The sequence below is a fragment of the Falco biarmicus genome, chromosome 4, assembly GCF_023638135.1.
Source record: "Falco biarmicus isolate bFalBia1 chromosome 4, bFalBia1.pri, whole genome shotgun sequence".
NCBI lineage: Eukaryota > Metazoa > Chordata > Aves > Falconiformes > Falconidae > Falco > Falco biarmicus.
Genome location: NC_079291.1, coordinates 11345479 through 11370020, shown reverse-complemented (window position 1 = coordinate 11370020; position 24542 = coordinate 11345479). Strand labels below are relative to the sequence as shown.

Below are 24542 nucleotides of genomic sequence, written 5' to 3'. Positions count from 1 at the left end.
AACTCATCTCAGGGTGTCATTTTGCAGTCCAGTTTAGCCATTTATGATTTTTTTAAAATGACAGTTATTTTTTTTTAAGTCCGGTCTCCTCCACTGCACTTGCTGAGAGATGTTGCGCATGTAGCTTCAGGTACTGCTTTGCCTGTGGAACTTAGGATTTATTGAGAAGGGAGTACCCTCTTAAGAGGTGGATATAAACAAGGGAGCACAGCACTGTTTGTAGTACAGAATCCCCAGTGCTTTGTGGGCAGTCTTGCAATCAGCAGTCTGCGTTTGAAGGCCCTGGGGCACTAGCCCTTAAAAAAGAAGAAAGATGTGTGTGTGGGGAAAAGAAGAAATAAGATTTTTAAGTTATAAAAAGCTCAGCTGAATATAGCATTTTTGGCAGAAGCAGTAAGTGGGAGTTTGTGGATTGGTGGAGCAACAAGAAGCTGCTGGAGTCATGTGTGTAATTTTTATTATGGTAGTGCAGTTTATTAAGCAGAAATTTGGTTTTGCCCTGAGAAAGTGGCCTGAATCAGGGTTCATTCCTGGATGCTCTTTCCAGACCTGTGTCTTCCTTTTCACCGAGTCCTTGTGTGCTTCATGTTGTCCCAGACTGATACTGTTGGTTCTCAGTTTGAAGTGCTCTTTTAGACGTAGCTGATCAGTTTTTCAGTTTTGATCATTTTGGGTGAGATACCAGTGCCCCATTGGAAGGCTGAAGCACAAAACAGGAATTGTGGAAGAGGTGAACATTTGCATGTAACATAAGTTGGAGCTTTTGTGTTTTCATATTCACCTTCAGATCAAGCAGGTTGTCATTACCCCGTTATAGAGGCTACACCTCTCATCTGCTGTCGTCAGGCCCTTGTCTGGGAGAGGAGGAGGCAAAGTTTTCCTTGAGTGCTGCAGGTTCTGCCCAGCTGTCAAAGCTGAACGAAGTGTTGAACAGGAAGGTGGAGTTTCTTGCTGTTGTGACTAGAGAAAGGAAGGTGAGAAAACAGGTTTTGAAGAAGAGAAAAATCTTTTGAGTAACATGGCATCCTTAGCAGGGTAACCTGGTAAGGTAATCCGGCCCAGGTAGTCACCCACAAGGTGATGTCTGACACCCCCCTAAGTTATCAAAGGTGTTTGACTTAACACACTAACAATTCTGTGTGCAGGATTTAAGCATATTTTAAAATATATTCTGGCCTGTTGTGTGTCTAAGGCAGGAGCCTGCATTTGGCACTGAGTAGTCAGTTCATTTTCAAAGGTATAAAAGCACTGAGTGTGGTCATTACTTAGTATGTGTAATTATATATAAAAGCAACTGCAAATCATCACACTCCACTTGTTTTGTAGTCCAGATACATTGTTGTTAATAACTGTGGAGGCATCAGCAGAGAAAGAGAAAATGCATCTAGACGTCATTGTTTGATACTTTTTTGACATTGAAGACCCTGATTTATTTTATTTATCTGGTAGTTTCTTTTAGATGTAGAAGAAAGGAGAAATTCGCAAGTGTCATTCAGATGAAGCTTATTTTTCTTAATGATTTTCTTTTTTTTAAAAAAAAAACAACAACAAACAACTAGGCACTGGATGATCCTCATTTCTGAAGAGGTTTGTACTGTATTAATGGGGCTCAGCTTTCAAAATATACCTGCTGGAAGAAGTGACTCTTGTTAGAGAAGTTATGAGAAGAGAGGGCTGATTCCTCTATCAGGGCTATTAGAACAAATTCTGTTTTCTTCTTTGACTGGGCCTAGATTTTTATTTTAAAAAATATGTATTTTTTATGACCTCTATCTCTTAGAAGCTATTCCCCAATGGACTTGGAGAGAGCTTTCTGGCTAATGCTCAGCGTAATATAGTAGATGTACTGACAGAAGAAATTGTGAATTGACCTGTAGTCTGAAATAGAAAGAGCCATTAAATTACTACCCTTAAGGAACAACCGAGTCAGCTGCTTGTTTCACAGAATGTTGTTTATAGGGAAAAGATCATTTTAGGCAGGGGGATCAGTAGTGATTTTACAAGGAAAACAAAGATGTTATATTGGGGGTGTGTGTGTGTGTGTGTGACTGTTGAGGAATCTTTGCCATATAGCAGGCTGCCAGTGGCAGCAGTGCCCTGGCAACATGACCAAGTGGCTGAATGTTCCATGATAGTTGTGTTAATTCTCAGCACAGCATGTAGACACTTAGCAGCAGTGCATTTAGCAATTTCATTAACACACCAATGACTTGCTCTCTGCTGTGTTTTTTTCTGTGTTTACGAAGAAGCCTGGATCTTTATAATTCTCCTTTGGAATAACAAAGTTCATCTGATGCAGTTTTCTTTGAATACTTAAGCATTCTTGAGGGATATAGTAAATTCTGGAATTGAGTTTCAGTGCTGCAGATAACTAAAATAAACCCTTTATTTTTGGTTTGTCACACCGTCAGGGTTTCAGAAATGCACAGTTTCTCCCCTGGTGAAATAATATAGCAGCAAAAGATGCTTTTCTTTAGATAATGTGTTGGTGTTTATTTTCTTCTGTTATTTAGGGTGTTTCTAACTTCCAAATGCAGGGTTATCATTTGAGATATTTCTTAAACTAGTTCAGAAAATACAAGATTTCCTGGCAGAGATTATTTTCTTACCTATTCCTTGCCTATTGTCCTTTCTTGATGTTGTTGTTTCATCTTCCCAGATGAGTTTTCTTTAAGGGTTATCATATAGGATAGTGTGAAGTTAAAGCCTTTTATCTTCACTGAAAGAAGTAATGTCCATCAGTGAAATGCTGATCAAACACTTTTGTGGGGTTGTGGTTGCGTTGTGTTTCTTTTTGTATAAGTCTCCAAGTTTTAAGTTAGTTTCCTTTTTTGGATTTTTTTTCTCTGTCCACCTGAAACATCAGGTGGAAGCACGGGTAAGGCCTGAACTGAACAGAACTATTGTCCATCCTGATGTGAGTTGATATAAAATACTTTTGTGCATCCTCTAGTGAACCCCTTTGGACTATGTTATAATTTCAAGGTACTGTTTAGGGTTTTCCCCTTAAAACAGAACAGGATAAATCTGGTATGGAATATGCCAGAGTACACTCTTCAGGGCTGTGATGTCGTGTCCAGTCTGCAGTAAAGGGGACTCTGCTTCCTTTATTTATGGGTTTATAATTTTGAAAGTCTTTTCAAGAAATGGTGGAATTGATCAGTTTTTAAATACTGAGTCTTATAGTAAGTTCAGTTGTAATAAACTTGGTGCCAAAGTGGAATAAAGGTGTGAATCACTTTCCATGTGTGAGATACCATTTCAGTTCAACTAATTGTCATTTTGGGTGTCAGAATTCCCCTTCTGAGATGATAAAATGCAACTGCAGGCTAAATGCTTTCCCTGACAGCCAAATACGAATGGGAAACAGGCTGTTCCTATGTGGGACCTGAGAGGGAAGGAATAATTTTCTTTTGATCTGACAGTTTAGGTAAGAATTATTTCAAAAATTATGCTGTAGCTACATCTGTGATTTAGCTCTTTTAATGTGGGTTTTATGCCTTAAAATGCCATGCCAGCTCATTTCCATCCTGTGAATCTGGTATCTATGTAGTCTCTCTGCTTTCCTGTCCCGAACTTTCCCTTGCTTGTGTGTATGAGAAGCTGTACACATGCTCCATTTGAAGTGTCTTTTTAATAGGATTGAAGTTTTAGCTCTGTAGGATTGGGGCTTTAGCTCTGATTATCTAACTGCTAAACCAGGTCTTAATTGTGATAGTGATTGCGAGGGCAGTCAGGTCCGGGTTATTAAAGATATTTTGATCCCCTAGATGATCTGAACCTTGATGTTTTCAACTGTAAGAAGGAACTGTGCTATTTACAGGAGGTGTTGAATTGTTTAGTTCTTAATTCTAAAACGTTTTGTGGTTTTGTCCAATCTTTTCAGGTGATAGTTGCTTTCAAGCTGAAGTTGTTTTCTATCTGTAGGTTAGTATACATCCTAATATGATGATACTTCATCATTTACAGAGGATGTAATAGATGTTAAAGCTATTACAGAATGCGTTAGAGATGCTAAGAAATAATTTTAAAAGTGCTCCTGCAATTTTAGAATCTAAGGTAGATAGAAGAAATTATTTCTTATTCAATATTACCTTCTCCTTATATATCTGTCAGACTTGCCCAGAACTGTGGATTGTTCCCGAGTGTAAATTGTTCGTAGTGTTCCCTAGTTCCTTTTTGGACTTGACATACATCTGTGTAATTGACGTTGGGAGATCAGCTAAGCCGTGAACAGACTTGTGCTAGCCACAAGTGCAGTAATGAAAAGAGAACAGATCAGGGTGGGAGAGTAACATTTGCAGTATTACAGAGTCACTTTTCACTGTTTAGTACAGACATTACAGGATTTCTGGATGTTCTCTGCTTTTTGCCTTCTGCATGATTAAGTACTTTTTGGGCTGAAGAGCGCAGTAAATGGCCTGTAATGACTTGGATAGATAAATTAATCTGTAGGCAAGGATGGTACCAGTTAATCCATTCACTAGCAGGCCATCTAAAAAATGAAATCTGCGATAATCAATTGAAGGTATATTTAAGGATAATCAAGGGAAGGTATATTTAAGGATTAAATGTACAATTACACTAAAAGTAGAATTAAGTGACCCTAAGCCTGCTACAGCAGCACTGACAATGACTACGTTAATCTAGCTAATTTTGGTTATTTTTTTTTTTTCTAGCTTTCTGGAGTAGTTACTGTCAACAAGCAATCACTAGTAAAACTGTTTATGCAAATAATTAATAAAAAATTTAGATCCAGCCAAAGCCATTGTATTTTAAGTCACTCTCACCTACAAAATGCATGTGTTACATTCTGTAGATAGCAGCTGGATTTCAGTAATACTTTACTTCAAATAAAAATATGAAGCTTTTAATACAAAATTTGCATCTAATTTAAATAAATATGAGACTCTGAATCCTGTGGCATTCCAGAATTACTAGTGAAATCCAGTGAAGAATAATTGTTGGAATATAAAGAACTCAAGTTCTCTTGCAATAAGGCTCAAAAATTGAGTTAAAATGGATCTGTTGCTTACTCTGTTCATTATAAAACCTGTGCCCTCTGCAAAGCAAACTGAAGCCAATGTTAATTTTATTTCAGGATTGTGTACTAATTGATCTGTTGCATGCCAGTTGTTTGCTTTTTGCTGTCAGTTCTGTTTCTTAGTGTGCTTATATATGTGGATTTGGCAGTACAGCCCGTTAGTAAGCTCACCTATCTCATTAAGACTGTAACTTAGCTAGACTTTAAGTTGGGCTGAACTCTTCTACAATTAGTACTTGTCTCCGATTGGAATTACTTTATCTTGCTTAGTGAAGCATCAGCCAAACTGGCTTCAGCTGTTCCATCTAGTCTTGCTAGAAAAAAACCTAGAGTTTTTTGCTTGTGGTGATAAATTCTAGTGATTCTTTCTTTGAAAAGCCTTGAATGTGAAAACAGCTGAAAGTGTTTAATTGTAAAACTTTATGTAAAACATTATGGCATAGAGAGACTGGACAGTCATCTTCACAGTCTGAGATGGACCAAGTGGTTCATCAAGCTGAGAAGAAATCCTAAGAGGCTGTTCAAGTAGAGCATGCTACTGGCCTCCAGAAGTTAGCTTTATAAAAGATTACAATCTTCTAGGCTTAATTTGTTTCATATATATATATTGAATGTTCTCCTGGTATGATTTATAATGATTTATTTTTATTTTGAAAGACTTGAGCCTGTCTTTTTTTTTTAATTATTTTTTATTATTATTTTGAGTGTGTGTGTGTGTGGTAGCAATGAGAATGTGTATAGTGGATGGGACAGGAAATTGCAGGAAGAGTCAAGATGATTTAATTAAGCATGTTGCCTTGAGGAAAGATTGTTGATACTGCTTGTATTAAGATGTCTTTACCATTTTTCTCCTCTTATAAATATGCTGGCATGTGATACTGCATAGGAGAAATAGTACTGCAAGAACTGGATTTACATATAGAATAGTATTGCAAGACCAGATGATTGTAAGGGTTAAGTTTGTAGTTGTCCATAGTTTTGTACCCTCTTTGCGTATGTGAATGGTACGTTATTGACTAACATGGTAGAATTTTTCTGCCATAAATTTGCTTAGGTAACGTACAAAGCAACGTAAAGGAGAAAAAAAGAGAGAATTATAGCTGGCTGAACGACTTCATTTCTGTTACTTCCTAACTTTTCAGTTAGTGGGTTTTGCAAGCAGAATCGTTACGGAACCACAGAGCACTCTGTTGGAAAGGGACCTCCAGAGGTCTTGCAGCTCAACACTGCTCAAAGCAGAGCTGATCAGGCCAGTTTGTTCAGGGTCGTGTCCAGTCAAGTCTTGAACAACAAGTGGAGGTCCTACAACCTCACTGCACAAACTGTTGCAGTTTCTCTAGGGATTTTATCAAAGGGAGCAAAGGTTCGTTTGAGTGTGATGCCTTCCTTATCAGTGTGCTGTAGTGTCTGGTGGGTGACTAAAATTACCTGCTGGGTCCCTTACCGAAAGTGTTTGTCCCTTCTTTCTGGGAGTGTGAGGCAAGTTGCTTGTAGTTCTTCATGTTTCTCCCAAACGACCTCATTCTAGAGAGGATCCCTTATAATACAGGGGGATGTCTAGAGATTATAGCCTTCTGCCATACCTTCCTCCATGTTAGTTTCCCTCACCAGTCTGCAGCTCAGTGCACTCTTTAGCTCCTCAAAAGTTACAAGCGTGTGACTTTCAGACCCCTCACAATCTCTGAAGTTGTGCCTGGCCAGTGATCAGAAGCTGTCCTGCCAGACTGTGTGGTTTCTAAGCTTGTAAATTCTGAGCAACTTATTTTGTGTAGTGTCAGATGCTGTATTTATAGCCACCTTGTTTCTGAAAATTTTGATTCTCAAAACAGAACTGAGTATCTTTCAGGAAACTGTTCTTCACTGATATCTGTATTGAATTAGGAATAGGTTTTTTTAAAATTGTTTATGATGTGATACTGTATTTCATGTGAGTTTAGGTTAGCATAAAATATACTGTTGTGATTTATGCTAGCCTTCAAGGTTTTTTGCTTTAATTTAGGACAAGTCCATGGGGCTTTTTTCTGTGTGCATTTTTTTTTTTTTTTGTAGTCTCATGCTGCTGTTCCTTTCTGGTGATACCAGCGATGAAAAATATTTATTCCCAGTTCTCACTGAATTTATGCAATACTGCAAAGTCCTCTTGTGTTTTAGGATTCAGATTAAACAGTGCTATACTTCAGTAGCCCTCATTTCATGAAAGATGCTCGCAAGATGTGTGGACTGGTGCTGGTACTTAATAATTTTTTCCTGTGGAGCCTGTGCTTAGGAATTAACTACTTTTCAGCTGACTTTCAGAACTGACTCCCTTAGGTTTATTAAAATCAAAATTTGCAGGAGGAGTTGTCTTATGAAGGAGAGATGAACATGTAGGGGAAATGTTGTCCAACAGATATTATTTGGTGTGTAACAGGATTAAAATGCTTTAGGTAACCCAAATGAGGATCCCATCCATTAAAATGATGTTGTCAGTGATTGATTCATTATTTTTAAACATAATCACTTTCATGGTTTGTTTCTAGTAATTTTTTCTGAAGGCTCACACAGACTGTAATGCGACATAAACACAGATGCCCTTTGTTTCATGTTACGTGCATTTTTCCCTGTTCTTTAAACAACAAAACAACCCTTTTTCTTCTTAAATCTCTTATGTTATGTGGTCCTCATCACTGCTATATTGTGTTTACCCCTAAATAATGGTCACAGGTCAGAATTAAACACATCTGCAGTTTAGGAAAAGGAAGCTTTCTGAGCTTGTTCTTTAAGGATGAAAAGACTTCTGTTCCCAGAGATACTGCTGCAAAACACTAACAAAAAAGCATTAGTGAAGCTCTCAGAATAGTGACTATCTGGATAATGTGCTTGTCTCCAGATGCCTGGCAGATTGGTTTTGTTGGGAAGAAGGTTGCAGACCTATTTGTCACCTATGAGACTGATTTTGTGATTTTTTTTTTTGCTTGCATCACCTATATGTCAACCTGTCTATTTTTATGAAGTATTAGTATCAAGATGTGTTTCTACTTTGCTCGATTGCTTCGCAGTGAAGGAAGGTTCTCCTAAAGAGAGCTAGGTATTACTTGGTTCAGTGAATGACTCTATTAAGTGTTGTATCCAATTAATCTTGTGTGATAGACAGATTGCTCACATTGCCACACTTAGATCCTTGCACTTTCCCTAAATAGAGAGATTTTCTGAATGTGTTTAGCATACTCAGTTAAAAAAATAAACCAAACCATAAAATGCATATAAATTATCCTTACAGGAAAAAAAATAGGTGTTTTAATCACTGATAGTGCAATTCAGAAGAATTTTATTTTCTCTGGAGACCTGAATTACCAAACACAAGTAACAGATTTGCTAAGAAATTAATTTCTGGGCACTTTGTAGACGTTCTTTCCTGATGCAAGGTTTTTTTACCAAATATTCTGTGGTTTGATCTATCAGTGATGAATGGTATATCCAGGATTACATAAAAGCTTTGAACCCTCCTCTCTCACCCCCCAAACCCAGGTGCAGCAGTTACTTACCTATCCAGACAGATATGCCTGGATTATTTTTCTTGCTATATATAGTTTAAGGTAAGTAGAAAATTTGCCTATTATGCCAGTCTTCCTTCATCCACTTGTATGAAGGAAAAACTCTCTTGCCGATTGGATGTTTGTAGACAACAGTAGCAAAGTGAGAAGAAAGTGATGTTTTTGCTTGCCATAGAATTGTTGTATCTAAGTTACAACGTGCTCACTTTTTAATTGTAAAATCCTTCTCATTTGGTTGTCATCGTTTGTTACTTGCTTTGATATTTTCAAAGTTACTTTCACTTGTAACAATGATAAACCAAAATTCATCTAAGCTATAATGTCTGAATGCTAGGAAGGGGCGGGGGGGGTGGGGGGGCATGTGTTGGGGTTTTGGGTTCCCCCTTGAGGTGGTAGACTTTTTACATATTAATACTATGGCAAAATTTTTTCCAGCAATCAAAGCAAAAGCAACTGACAATGGCAGCAGAGGAGACAGCTCCTATGAAATACTCTGGGTAAATTATGACAGTCAACTGAGCTGAGCCACCTACTTTGCTACCTTTAAGAGACCTTTTTCAGGCTGAATTGAGATGTGTGCACTATAATAAGTTTTGCTTTCTAAATTCTCCCATTTAAGCTCTTCTTTGGTTTTGAGCTCATTAAGTCTCTTTAAAAAATATATATATAAAATCAAACCTTGAACACTGGAGAGCCTTAAGTCACTGTGGAACTTTGGTATCCAGGTGCCCACATTACAATAGGTGTATGGGATGTCAATGTGTTTGCGGTTTTATCTTTGATCGACTTTATTGGCAGTGATCAGTCACAGGGCTACCAGGAGCAAAGCATAAATAGTACTACAGTGAGATGGAGGCCAGCGCTCAAGCAATGACCCGAGTTCACTCTACAATTGCTTTTCCAATCCTCTTTTTTCTGTTCCTCTGTTCACACTCTGTGATGGTGTGGTGGTAAATACTGAGAAGAGTATTTTCTATTCTATTTAAACTGTTCTTGAAGAGTAAAGGTTATATAGAGATACAGGAGCTTGTTTGATATTAAAAAGTGTCGCCACCTTATAGTTCAGTTTAAAGTTGCTAATCTGTAAATGACAATGCATCTGGAAGTTAGAGGAGAAGTGCATGGATGATAATGATTTCAGTCTTTCCAGGGAGTGTGAAGTAAATGTATTTGAGTTTTTATTTGTTCTGTTTCAAGACTGAAGTTGAAATGAACAGAAATTTGCTATATCCATTTCAGTTTTCCATATGGGAATTACTCCTCCTTTGACAGCTATATTGGGTTTGTGTGGCAAGGTTTTGGTAGTTGAGGGGGCTACAGGGGTGGCTTCTATGAGAAGATGCCAGAAGCTTCCCTTATGCCTAACAGAGATAATGCCAGCTGGCTCGAAGACAGACCTGCTGCTGGCCAAGGTCAAGCCCATCAGCGATGGTGGTAGCACCTCTGAGATAATGTATTTAAGAGGGGAGAAAAAACACCTACAAAAACAGTAGCTGGAGGGAGGAGTGAGAATATGTGAGAGAGCGCTCTGCAGACACCAAGGGCGGTGCAGGAGGGACAGGAGGCTCCACATGCTGGAACAGATTCCCCTGCAGCCCGCGGTGAAGACCGTGGTGAGGCAGGCTGTCCCCCTGCAGCCTGTGGAGGTTAATGGTGGAGCAAGTCTCCACCTGCAGCCCATGGAGGACCTCACACTGGAGCAGGTGGATGTGCCTGAAGGAGGCTGGGACTCTGTGGAGAGCCTGTGCTGGAGCAGGCTCCTGGCAGGACCTGTGGTCCCGTGGAGCAGGTTTGCTGGCAGGACTTGTGACCCTGCGGGGGACCCACGCTGGAGCAGTTATGAAGAACCGCAGCAGCCCATGGGAAGGACTCATGTTAGAGAAGTTTGTGGGGAACTGTTTCCTGTGGGAGCGGCAGAGACAGTGTGTGATGAGCTGACCGCAGTCCCCATTCCCCTGAGCCGCTAGAGCGGAGGAGGTAAGAGGTAGAGAAAATCAGGAGAAAGTTGAGACTGGGAATAAGGAGGGGATGGGGGGACAGTGTTCTTAAGATTTGGTTTTATTTCTCATTATCCTACTCTGGTTTGATTGGTAATAAATTAAACTAATTTTCCCAAGTCAGGTCTGTTTTGCCCATGATGGTAATTGGTGAGTGATCTCTCCCTGTCCTTGTCTTGACCTGTGAGCCTTTTTTTTTTTTTTTTTCTTTCCCAGTCCAGCTGAGGAGGGGGAGTGATAGAGTGGCTTTCGTGGGCATTTGTCATCCAGCCAGGGTCAACCCACCACAACAGCATGCTAATATGCTAGACTGTATATAAAATAGCTTGATAAGTACAACTTACTGGACAAGCTGTGTTTGAGATTCAAATCACTGTTAATGAGGGATGGGTGCAATAAGCTTGCATGTTTTTCTATCAGGTGTATGCTGGTAGTAAATGCAGTTAAATATTTTGAAGGTGTACATGCTGGAAGAAGAAAAGGCAAGTAACTCATGCAAGTTAGTGCAGTTCTGTTGATTCTGATACAGTGACAAGCCCTGCAAGAAGCTAACAGCTTGTATATATTACTACTTTGGGGGTTTTCTTACTGTATCTATTTAACAAAGAGAATTCTAACTTTGGTATTGAGACTGGTGACAATCTTATGGGGCCAATTTGTCACGTCAAGTGTAAATGTGCTAAAGCTCTCTGACCTTACAGAGTTATATTTAATTTTACTCCCACAGAAAACCTGTTTGCAAGCTCTGAAGTTGCATAAGTGCAAGCGTAAATTATGCTTGCAAACCCATATCATTAATGAAGAGAATCTTAAGAGAATCTGAGAATCAAAATGAGAACTTTGACTTACGTGCACTAGTGGAATTAATTGTAATTAGATGACTCTACAATAAATATGGTAATCCTTGCCTAGTCTGAAAATGCTAATTCTGTTTAATGTTGCTTCTGAACGAGCCCTGCAAGTAATTTATTCCATCTTTCAACACAGAAATGTTTCATGCAGTGTTATTTTTTTTTTTTAGTATCTTTTGCCTTTTTTTTGAATATGGAAAGACATAAGGACTACTGCCCTTGGAATTTTGTGATTTCTTTTTATCTGGATGTTTTAAATTCCTAAGATTCATCTTCTTGCTCCTGACTACAGTTTTTTCTGTACTGCATAAAAACTTTTTCATGCCTTAATGAAAATTCTTAGAATATTTTGGTGTAATTATATGAAGATTTGCCTTTAGAGTTCTCTGTGTGTCCTTGTCGGGATACATGTGGCCTCTGCTTAGAAGAGGTTGAGTTACACAACTTTAGCCTCAGTCTTTACGGGTGACATCAGCCTTCAGACCTCTGAGATCAGAGGGAAAGTCTGGAGGAAGACTTAACCCTTGGTGGAGCAGGAACAGGTTAGGCAGCACTTAAACTGCACAGACATAATTCCTTGGGGCCTGATGGGGTACACCTATGAGCACAGAGAGAGTTGGACAGTGTCATTGCAAGGCCAACATCTATTGTCTTTAAAGGGTCGTGGTGTTTGGGAGAGGTTCATGAAGACTAAAAGAAAGCAGATGTCACCTCTGTCTTCAAGAAGGGCAAGAAGGAACATCTGGGGACGTTCTGGTAACATCTGGGGAGCTGCAGGTTGGTCAGCCTCTCCTTGATCCCTAGGAAGGTGGTGGAGCAACTAACCCTGGAAAGCATTTCCAAACACATGAAGGACAAGAAGGTGATCAGGAGTAGTGAGCATGGATTTACAAAGGAGAAGTCATGCTTGACCAACATGAGAGCCCTCTACAATTAAGTGACTAGCTTGGTGCACGTGGAGAGAGCAGGGGATGTTTGCTTTGACCTGGGTAGGGTTTTTGACCCTGTTTTCTGTAACATCCTCATAGACAAGCTGACAGAGTATGGATTAGATAAGTGTGCGGTGAGGTGAATTAAGAACTGTCTGAATGGCCAGGCCCAGAGCATTGTGATAGGTGGTACGAAGTCCAGTTGGAGGCCAGTCACCAGTGGTGTACCACAGGGGTCAATACTGGAGCTGGTACTGTTCAGCATCTTCATTAATGACATGGGTGATGGGGCAGAGTGCACCCTTCAGCAAATTTGTAGGTGGTAAAAAGGCTGGGAGGAATGGCTGATGAGCCAGAGGGTTGTGCTGCCATGGAGAGGGACCTTGACAGGCTGGACAGAGAGGAATCTCATCCAGTGCAACAGAGGGAGATGCAAAGTCGTGCATCCAGGGATATCTGAGAGTAAGCCCCTGCACCACTACAGGCTGGGGGCCAACTGGATGGAAGGTAGTTTTGCAGAGAAGACCTTGGGACCTTGGTGGACAACAAGCTGACCATGAGCTGGCAATGCACTCCTGTGGTAACGAAGGCCAACAGCATCCTGGGCTGCTTTAGGAAGGGTGTTGGCAGCGGTGAGGCCACATCTGCAGTGTTGTGTGCAGTTCTAGGCTCCCCCAATGCAAGAGAGACACGAACTTACTGGAGCAAATCCAGCACAGGTGCACAAAGACGGTGAAGGTTCTGGAGCATCCTTCACAAGTGGAGAGTCTGAGAAAGCTGTGACTGTTCAGCCTGGAGAAGAGAAGGCTCGGAGAAGTCCACAAATGTTTATAGATACCTGAGAGGAGTGAGTGAATAACAGGGAGCTGGGGTCTTCAGTGACAGGGCAAGAGGCAATGGGCACATGATCTTCAATCTGGACATCAGAAGAGGCTTTTTTTGCTGTGAAGGTAGTTGAATGCTGGCACAGGTTGCCTAGAGGGGTTGTGGAGTCCTCATCCTTGGAGATATTCAAAACCTACCTGGACTCGGACCTTGGCAACTAGGTGTCCTTACTTGAGTAGAGTTTGGGACAAGATGATCTCAAGAGGTTCACTCCAACCTAAATGATGCTGTGATTCTGTATATTCCTTTCTCTCCTCTCCAGCAAATTAACAAGATGAGATCCATGTCATGTTTGACAGTACTGTTGCGTGATGTGGTTTGTGAAGTATGTTGGAAAACCAAGCTCTGAGCCTTGTAACTGAACTAATTATCTAAAAATTAATTTCCAGCACAGCAGTTAATTTGAAAAATTAACTTGTGGAAGAAGCTTTGGAAGCCTTGGAAAAACAGGGGCGGGTTTGCCCTTTGACAGAAATATGGCTTTTAACTCTATGATTCTATCCCAGGCTTGTTAAAATGTCTTTTTCCTGAAGGCATTTTTAAAAATGCAGAATATTTTCTTCAGAAACAACTTATTTTCTTTACAGGTTTAATCTGTTAAAAAAAGTTGGCATGTTTTCTGATGAAGACTGCTGACTAGAACATCAGTTTTGTATCCCAGCAGATGACCTCTCTAAATTAATCAATCCCCGTTCTAATGAAGTGACCTGTTTAAAATAGATCTCTGCCAGGGTGTGTTTTCAGGTCTTGCCCTTTAAAGTGAATCCCTTCATGGGATTTCTAGAAATGACCTGTTGTTTTCTATTCAGATTTCTCTGAAAAATCCTGGTGCTTCATCCCAGAGATGGAACTTACCAACTCATTTTAATTGAAATGATTTTAAATATAAGCCCCTTTTTGGTGCTTGTTTGTCACTGGCTCGGTATTTGATTCCGAGGGCTAGCGCCGAGCCTAGCCACGCTGTTCATTGGCAGGCTGAGCTGTGTACAGCTCAATAGCTTTTATGTTATGCTCCGACCACAGGAATGGAGCAAATCGCTGCTTTCCTAATTCAGCTTTGCAGTTTTTTGTTTTTTTTTTTTTTTTTTGGGGGGGGGTGGGGTAGTATGTCTGTGTCTCATAATTCAGAAAAGCTGTCATTAAAGGATAATCACTCAACATAATATTTTGCATTCTATGGAATGCTTACACGTTGGTTACTACTGAACTGCATGCTATTTCTGTGGAAAGAAAAAGAATTAAAAACAGGATTGGACTTTTATGACTCTCTTTAAAGATACAGTAGCTTTGTATTTTGTGGCTGTATGTCCGCAACAAACCCTGTGTTGTGCTCTTAAAAAGCGATTTGATAATTATCTAGAACAGCTAATGAAGAGAGAGAGAAATACAGAAAGGGTATTGCTTACTGAAGATGGCTGCTGTTCAGTTCCTGTGACGTAAATTGTATTTAAGTTCCTATTTTCTTGGAAAGCAAGAAAAGATGCAGAGAACTGATGTCATTCTACATGCACTGAACATCACTAGTATGTTGATAACTCTAATAGTACAGTTGTGGGATTTTTGGTGCCCTTACACGTGTTCTTAAAATAGGCGATAGTTAAGATAATTAGAATTACAGCCCTTCTTGCAGAATGATCATTAAACATCCTTGATCTTAAAGATACATTGTGCTTATCCTCCCTGATGAGCAGAAAGTTTTTCATTTAAAACAGCGCAAATACTACTTTCCTGAGTACCTAAACTGTTTCTACGGTAACTTGCCCTCACCATGCATGTTTTATAGAGTAGCAATGAGAGGTGGTTGCTATTTTCTTAGTAAAGCTTTCAAAGGCGTGGAAAACCTAATACCTACTTTATCCGGAAAGAAGGAAGGATTTCTGGCGCTGCCTGAATGTGCGATCTTCAGGAGAAAAAGAAAATTCCTAATATATGATTTAGCCTGTGAACTTGTCGATGTGTAATTTGTTTGTTTTCTGATGCTGTTAAGAACTAAAGCCTATGTAGCTGTTATATGTTCACTTGGAAGTATGTTGTAGCTGTTATATGTTCACTTGGAAGTACGTTACCTGCTAGCATGTTCTGTCTCTCTCTCCCCCCCGCCCCTTCTCCCTCCCCCGCCCCCCACCTGGAGAACAGCCCACCAGGATATCCTTTGGGAAGCAGCAGCACAATTTCCCAGTTGGAGCTGTGTGCAGTTAAGCTCACTGATTTCAGTGCCCTGTGACTAGAAACCCAAGGAGCAGATTGACATCTGGTGCACACTCTCCAACTCGTCTGATAGCCAAAAAAAAAAAAAAAAAAAAAAGGAAAAAAGGAAGAGGGGGTGGGAGTGAGGAGGGGAGGTGCCCTTGCTTTTTTTCTAGTGCTCTTAATTCCTGCTGGAGCTCGTTTGCTACGAGCTTGGCTCATGGCAGTAGCAGACGCGGCAGTGCTTATACGGTAGCTCAGTGCTCTCAATGAGGTCAAGCTGGATCAAAGGGAAACCTCCTGTGGAAGCATCTACTGTAAGTTCTGATACTGCTTTTTCCACACTCCTTCCAGATGAATCGTAGCCTGTACAACTGTGCCAGGCTTTGGTGCTTTATGTCTCCCCGACTGATAATTTTGTATGAGGTTCTCAGGTTTTATGTTAATTAAACTTGTCAGTAAGGTGTCAGTTGGGTAATTATGTTGTGCATTTTGGGAGGAACGGGCTTATTGTTATATCCTTTTATTTTCTGAGGGAGTGGGAAGAAGAAAGTGGTTTAGTCCTTTTGAAAAGCTCCAAACTGTTGAGGTTACAGATAATCAGATTCTGTTTTATGTAATCTATATATTCTACTTTCTAAATAAAGTAATTGTAAAATGTTTTTCAGATGTCCTTGGATTTCACCAAATAGTTATTCTTTTGGGAAAAGCTACCTAAAAATGTATTTAATTTTTAAAAAAGGGAGGAAAACAGTGTATTAAAATTTTGGAAACATCTCTAGTAAGTAAATTTCAGAGACACTCTCCTTATACAAGCTGATGTTCACCCGAGGGGTCTCTACTGTCATCATTCAGAAATACTTCTTTGAAACCTAATTCTGAATAGCTGCTGGTTTTAATGAAACTTTTCAGTTGCAAAGACTATTTCTCATTTTATGCAGTGAACCAGCTGTTTCTGCAGAAATGCTATTTAGCGTGAAAGAATGCTAACTCTTGCAGGTAGCGTTCTCTCATTTACAGCATGGAATCCTTGGGCAATAATGAAATGCTGGGCTGTAAATTTTCCAGCTACATAACCCAACTTTTTACTTTCTTTTTTTTTTTTTTCTTCTTTTCAAAAGTACAAAAAGCTTACCTGAAAACATATTTGGAAGGGTTGCAGAGTGGTTTCAATGGATTGAACAAAATAGCTACCACCTGTTTGGGTTATTGTTAGTAACATATTGTAAACCCTGTGGAGAAGTAAAATACCACAACCCATTATCCCTTTCAGCTGTGAAGTCCCCCTTGAAGGGGAATGGCAAGGTGTCTCTCTCTTAAGCCTCAGCTTGTATGCTGGACGCTGGGCAGTATTGGCATTGTTGTGCTGTGAAGCAGCGTGTTGTGGCACATGTCATAAAGACTCATGGCACTGCCTTACCACCCCAAAATCTCATGTCTTTGGGTTTTTTCCCCCAAAGGTGTGTACTTTAATTACAGTCTTTTTTTTTTTTTTTTTTTTTTTTTTAAAATCTTCAGTTAATAGTCTTGACTTTCTTAGATATCTGATTTGGAAGTTGGATGGAGGAAAGGGAAGAAGAAGGTGTGAAATCAGGTCATGCAACATCTTGGTATGAAGTATGAATATTTGCTGGAGACATTTATGAAAAAAACTCTTGCAAGACTCATTTCCAACTGCGTACTTCGATTTAATAAATAGAAGACCTGATACTTTAATATGCTATGATTTTTGTCTGACATCACTGCAATATAAATATGAGAAGACAATCTGTAAATTAGCATCTGGTACTTACCAGTCTTGTTCAGAGGACAGGATCAAAATTCTCTGTGAACCCATCACTGGATTATTTTTTTTTTTTGGATTTGTATCCTTTCTTGGTTTTAACAGAGGCTGTCTTTGGTTCCATTGAGACAGCTCCATTTTTAAACAGATACAGTGGAGAAAAACCAGACACATACATATTTTTGTCCAGATGGTGATGTTTCTTTTCATTTCAGCATTCAGCTTCTGACTTGATCCTAGTTGAAGATGAAATGACAGATACTGAAGATAATGAAGAGGAGGATTTAGGAGTAATGGATGATCAACGTAGTGTAATTCTGCATCTCATCTCTCAGCTCAAACTTGGCATGGACCTTACCAGGGTACGGACACTGTTACCTCTTTTATAATTGTTCATTATTTTTTCTTCTTTTCATCCTTCTCTGTGTGTGTGTGCATGCATCCACATGCATGTGATTCCTGTGAGCACGTTTTGCCCCTGTGTACAGGGAGGTTTGCCTCTTTGTAAAGGTGTGTTTCCAGACAGCTATGGAGTGCTGTCTCCTGCTAGGCAGGCTTTCACGCAAAGTTTTACCACATCAGATGTTCTAGAGATGGGGTGGGGGGAAGGGCAAGAAAAAAGAAGGAAAAGCCCCAAAACTCTTCCTTATTTTTTTGTAGATCTTTCAAAGTGAGATGAAATATTTCTCATTTTATGCAGTGTACGTTGTGTATGTATCCCACATGTACGTTTATGTTGTGTACGTGTCCCACATGTATGTTAAGTCAGGGTGCACTGAGTGTTTGTGGAAGAATAATGGCAATTGTATGGATGAAGGAGGTATGTGCTCAAGTTACTGCTTTGTGAATTGGATTCCATTTAATTACTTGGCGGCTTCAAAAAAATCCATGATGGTAAAGAAATCAGTCTTCACTGTTCTTGTCTGTGCTAAGCAGTTCACCATTTTAAACTTCTGTGCAACCTTCTGGTTATGGAACCAGAACTGTTACGAGCTTATCCATACTGAGATGGTCAGAGAAGTTACGGTGTATGAGAAAACAAACCTCTGGAAATGAGGTAGATGTTCTGGAAGGAGGGAATGCCTCTTTTTGAATAGTTCTGCATTCCAGTGAAACCTTCTTATGGAGTTTAATAAAAAAGTGGGTTTTTGTAAAGACATGTAATACCCTTTCCTTCCACAAAGGTTTTCTGCTTTAAAAAAAAACAACCCCCCTATAACTCACTGCCTACAAGTAAGAAGAGTTCATTCTGGCACACCCTCCACAAATAAAAAAAAAGTTTGGAATGACCAGATAATTTTTTTTTTTTGCGTGGAGTAGCTTGCAGGAGATTCTTCTCAGGGGCATTTTGATATTCTGAAGAGTTCATCTGTTTTCCTTTTGATCTTACGTATTAGTCAAAATCTATTTTTACTATCACTTTCTCTGCAAAATAAGGCTTCCTCAGTACAGTCTTTTCTGCTTCCTCTGGAACAATTGAGAGTATTTAAAAATACATTTTTGAGACTGAACAATCCCGTGATGTGTTACTAAGTATAGCTGTTGAATAGCTGCACAGAAATTAATGTTTTGTTCTAAATATAACAAAATTTTCATAATTTCATTTGTGAATAATTTATACCTGTCACTTAGTATGTCTGGGGTTATATACCATTCATTTTTGGTTTTGTTTTTCTTACATTCCTCAATTTTTCATAGTTCTTCCTCTTTTCTATGTTGGTTTGCTAACGCTGGCTGAGTCCATAATGTTTAAACTAGACTAAGATTCCTCATCTGTTGTTCTTGCATCTTCGAAACATTTTGTCTTTGGTATGAACAAGATTTTTCTTCCCCGATTTCCAATGTCATCTTTTTGTCACAGCAGAGGAGGCAAAACCCCAAAGACACATGGTTATGTAAATAAGAGAAATTACTGTAAATAAGTGTAGACACTTACAAGAAAAGTTGGAAGGTAAATATATATGATAACCTATTTCTTACATACTGTTCTCAGAACACGGTCATTGAGGATAGTGATGCATATTATCAGATCTATAGTATGGCAAGATATTAGCATGCATGAGCGTGTGTGTATAATACCCACAGACTGAACAGAGGAACAGGCATATGGCAGAGTTAGATCCATCTCTAGTCTGTGTGATGCACGAATACACATATGATGAGTATTAATGAGACGTGCCACATGTGCACATGACTTTTCTGATCATTTTGAGGATTAAAAATAAAAAAAAAATACAAGACAGCTGGCTGCTCTTTTTATTAACTTTGCTTACTGACATGAGGCCCTTAGGGCCACACATGTGCGATGATAAAGCCTGGTTTGTTGGCTGCACGTCTTCTCATTTTTCATTATTCATCTGAAAGTCAGATTTCAGATAGCCTTGATGCTAGTCAGCTTCTGCTGGAAGTGGTTGTGGCAAAGTAGTTGCTAACATCAGAGGAGGTTTTATATGTTTCCATTTTCCTGTGCTGCCTTCCTACGGTTGTTTCCTTGGTTCATTTTGTGAGCTATGGATTGTAATGTGACGCACACATGGACAAACAGCTTTTTTGAGCCCTTGGTGACTTTGGGTTCTGGATGCATAGTCATTACCTTCATGTATCACATCAGAGGAAACAGCTTTTTTTCCTTTTCCTGCGGGTTTTGCTTCTGTTAGTCTTGGCCTTGCCTGCGCTGACATCAGTTTCCCACCGTGATGATGACCATGTTCAGTGCGGCAAAGGTGCTTCAATTCTGAAACTTTTGTGCTGCCGTGCCTTTTAATGAGGAGTTGAACAGTAGGAATCTACTGTGAAGGAAAACACCTGCAAGGAAGTATTAAATCTGCACAGGCATTTGCTAGAACAGGCTAGACTTGGTGGTGGCCAAACAGACTTCAATAGCTGCTAGAGAGAGTCAGGTGGGGGAGCTGATCACAGCAGCAGAATGTAGTACAAAACTGATGCCTTGGTCTGGGCCAAGACTTTAAAAATTCATTTAAAATTGGAATTGCTGGGGGGGAAAAAAAAAGTTTTAAAATTGTTTGTTCTTTGGACTTTCAAAAAATGGAAAACAGCACCAAAAACCACTGACAGCCTGACAAATTTGTTGGCAAATGGCATCTAATGGGTTGCAATTAATGCTAACAGTTTGTACAGATGGGTGATCGCTCCCCTGCATTCCCTTATCTTGCCTACGCAGTTAATACGTGCTAAAAATAAAGGGCTGCCAGTAATTCTGCAGACTGTCAACCTGTTGTAAATTAATATTGTTGTATGGTCACAACGTCATAAGTTTTTAATTTGCTTGTCAATATACTTTTACCTTGGAACTTTAAAATATAAGTGGGGTGAAAATAGCTTGTTTTATTCCCGCAGTGACACAGATGACAGCAGAAAGCTTTTGTACCTCTAAGACAGGGGTCCTCAAAAAAAAGGGGTCCTTTTTAACCAGGGGGCCAGCGCACGGATGAAGTGGCAGGCAGTCATCTGTGGCTGCTTGGTTTTCCCCCCCCAACCCCCGGCGGGGGGGTTCTGTAAATACCGGGGGCTGGATTGAGGACCCTGGGGGGCCCTATGCAGCCCGTGGGATGTGGTTTGAGGACCCCTGCTCTAAGAGAAGGACATCTCAGCATGGGGTACCTTGGTCAGATTTCTGAAAAGGGTAGGGAATCATGCTGACACTCATGTTTTGCCTCACAGTAAATAGTAGCAGGGATAAATACCCCTGCTCTTAATTTTCTCAGTTGCATTCAGATCTAATCAAGTATAAGTGAATTCAAACCTAGGAAATTATGATCAAGCTTCAAATCAATATCCTGTCTTTAACCTCAGTGAAAATAGAGGAATGGCTGTTAAGCTGCTTCCTTTTCACCTGAGGTCTGAGAAAGAACAGAGATTATTCTAACATTTTAGAATGCAACCAAGAGATTTTTAGCTTCAGACTTAAGCAACTTCATATTTATTCTGGAGAGATTCTTTTGTCTGTTTAGTTCTTGTGCCAGCTTTTTCTCCTTGGCAAAAAATCAGGTAGTTTTGAATTTTTATGCAATTATATTAAAAAAAATTGTAGTCTGTTGCAGCACCGTCAAACTAGTAGACTGCAACAAGGCATTACCATTGGTCTGATTCTACTGTCTGTGCTGTATCGCCTTCCTCCAGAGGTCAGACCACACTGCTCCTCCAACTGACCCCCTCTCCCCCCATCCTCAGGGCTATTTAACCACTTAGCAGGAACGAGCTACAGCTGCACATCATCCATGTCCATCAACCCACTGCCTCTGAGGCCAGGCCACAGCTGCATGTTATCAATGCTAATCAACCCCCTGCCTTCGTTCCTCTACAGTAGTCCAGTCCAAAACCAATATAAAAAACATAGGTCCTGAAGTGTATTTTTCTGCACCGTGCATTCTGTTTGGCTGCAGAAGGTTTGAAAACCTCAGTCCTTTGGAAGGTAGAGTACTAGCGCAAGTGCATGACAGTCCAACACTGGCAAGAGGGATGCCGTATGCTTCCAATTTTGTTTGTTTCTATTTTGCTTATTTCTGCAGAAACCAAGATAAGGCCAATTTAAAAAAAAAAAACCAACCAAAACCTGTGGGGTTTTTTAACTATGTTAGCGTGTGGTGGTGTTGCATATTAAAACTTCAAGTCTATGAGATTATTTGTTAAAAGGCAATGTTTTCTAGGCATATTTTGTAATACTGGAATTGTGTAAGCTGTAAACCGATGTATTTTTCATACACAGTTCTGCCTCCTTTTGTGCAGACAATTCAATTCTGCGTTTTGCAGTGGGTCCTTTCCTGCTGCAGTTCAGGATGTAGTTTCCATTTTGTTTGGGCTTTTAAAGCAAGATCATTTGAGGTGGGGTTCAAGCTTTACTCAGATTTTAAATTGATGCTTGAAATTTAATAATAAGAGTCCGGTGATTCTTAACGTTGCATTAAGTGGCTATGTTGGTGGAGTTACGTTAAGTACATAGCTGCAAAGCACACAGCTAGTACTTGAGAGAGTAGATATGAGGACTATGTGATCAAGTCAACAGGATGAAACCACAGCAATCTTAATATTGTACAATAAAATTTGCATGATCTTAATTATGGTCTGTAATTTTCTTCTCCTCCATTTGTGCTAATAAAGCATGCTCTTTTTAGAGAGAGACGCACACTTGGATATAATGAGATGCAAGTGCTGTTTATTCAGATGAGTTTCTCTGCCCTTTCAGGTCTGTGCAGTGAACTCATGATGGTTATTACTAATATTTCTAGGCAGAAGTGATGGTTTATTTTTCTATGTTTTGCTGTCAGTTTCCCCTTTGATAACCTGATCTTTGAGTGTACACTTTGTATTAAAATGAGATTCTGTATTGAGGGTCAGTAATGCTGAATTGCATTTTTTTAAGATTGTATAAGATAATAACTATTTGGTCAGAATGAGAATGCTGCAAGGAAGACAGAATTGTTTAAAGAGCTAAAAATACCCTAAGAAAATCTCCTGCCTTTCCACTTTGCCTTCCAGAGTTTTAGATTTAACTTTGAAAAAACAATCTCCTCAGCGCCTCACTATCATACCACCATGGGGACCGTTGGCTGTCTTTAGCATGCAGTTGTTTGCCAAGTGTACTGTAAAATTAAGGTCCTGCTGCATCTTTTGGGGCCTCATTAGGTTGGTAATAGAGACCACGCAGAGTCCTCAAGGCTTACGGAGTAGAGTCAGAGGAATATTGCAGATGGAACTCTGCTTGATTTATAGCTAAACTTGTAAAAATTACTAGCCTGTAAAAGGCTGTACGTGTGTAAATAATACACAGGAGAGAGCACATGGGCATGTATGTTAGCAGAGAGCAGTTATCTTTTTTTGCAGTTGTGGTATGTTGACTTACAATGTATCTGTTAAGACTGTGTTTGAACCGTTGTGCCTAGGATTTTTTTCCCCATGTTTACAAGTTTTCTTTGAAAAGAACTAAATGATGAATAAAAGTTTGACAGCTTCTATTTCGTTATCCATGGGATCCAAAAGGACTGAACTGAGCTTTGGTCCGACTTAGAATCGCAAGCTGGGGCTGCAGTGGGGGAAAGCGAGTGTGGTCATGATTGAAGAGTGGCTCTCTGCCTGCTGTAAATAGCCCTTGCTTTTGGGAAAGGGAAAAAGTAAACACAGTGAAGAATTAGAGAGGAAAGCAGAATTCTTGCAATGGAGGACAGCTTGTTGGTCTGCACCTGGCATCATTTGAGCCACTTTGATTCTAGCCGGATTGGTTTGTGCCAGAATTTTCTTGTTGGTTGCTCAGGAGCGACCTCTGAGCTCCCCTGGGATGGTCCTGCATAAGGTATGGAGTGTGGGAGAAGGGTGAGAAATAAATTGGTTTAGTTCCTGTAGCCTTGTCTGTCTTGCGGTGTACTCCAGAGTGTTTCATGGAAAACTTTTAAACAAGTTTTGTTCCTGGTTAAGAGGGGTGACTTAAGCAGCATCTGCGTTGCTAGCTGAGCCACACTGGTAACTGCGCCTGGATCAGTCAGGGCTGGCTCCCTCCAGTGCAGGCTGCCTGGTGTACATGCCCTGTGCCTGGGGATGACAGGAGAGCATAGGGGTGGCAGGCGGTTTGACTTGGGAGGTGGGAGGGGACATGACACACAAGATGGCAGTGTAAGGCAGAGGGGGTCAAACGGGGAGCGTTTTCTTGCCAGTAGCCTCTTCAAGAAGGGTCCTTGGCATGGTTTTACCCTTGGAAACACACCTGAGGTTTGGTTTTGGTTGGAGGTGTTTGGATTGCTTGGTTAGAGGCTGGAAGGGACCCAATACATATGCAGTGGGTGGTCAAGGGCCCAGAAGTGAAATCGGGAGCCCAGATGTTTGGCAGAATGGGTCATGTACCCCTTACGCTCTCCACCGCTTGCAGGCTGGTGATGTGTATGTTTATTTGAAATACTCATCTTCTAGCATCTTGGGAGGGTGTACTACTCCCTTTTTGGAGGGTTATGGTAAGTTGGGTTTGTTGATGTTTGATGTGAAATAGTTTACACCAAAGTATGTTTTCATGTCCTGTAAAAAGGAGAACAATTGTTGTTTGTTAACTGAGAGGAGAGGAAAAGGCAGATTCCCATATTGCTGTTGAGAATCATAACGAAATAGGAAGCAGGTGGCATGGCTGTCAAGGCCGCTGCTTTTTCCTTTGCTTTTTATTTACACTGCAAAGAAAATGAAATTGCAGTGGCAGGGGAGGAAAAAATACTGTCCTGAAACTTGGCAGGGCCAGAATTGCAGCTGTCTTAACTGTTCTCCACCGCATCCCACCCCCTCACCCCCCCACCCCCCTTACCCCCTGGTAGTATGATCATGGGGAAATCATATCTGC

At 40.2% G+C, this 24542-nt stretch overlaps 1 protein-coding gene across 2 annotated transcripts in view; it reads left to right on the top strand.

Moving 5' to 3' along the window:
- Positions 1 to 24542, top strand: part of OSBPL10 (oxysterol binding protein like 10) — a 122321-nt gene that overhangs the window by 79272 nt on the left and 18507 nt on the right. For both annotated transcript variants that reach the window (XM_056338666.1, XM_056338665.1), the window contains exon 7: positions 17425 to 17571. In XM_056338666.1, the coding sequence (XP_056194641.1) occupies positions 17425 to 17571 (147 nt within the window). The remainder of the gene's footprint in view (positions 1 to 17424; positions 17572 to 24542) is intronic.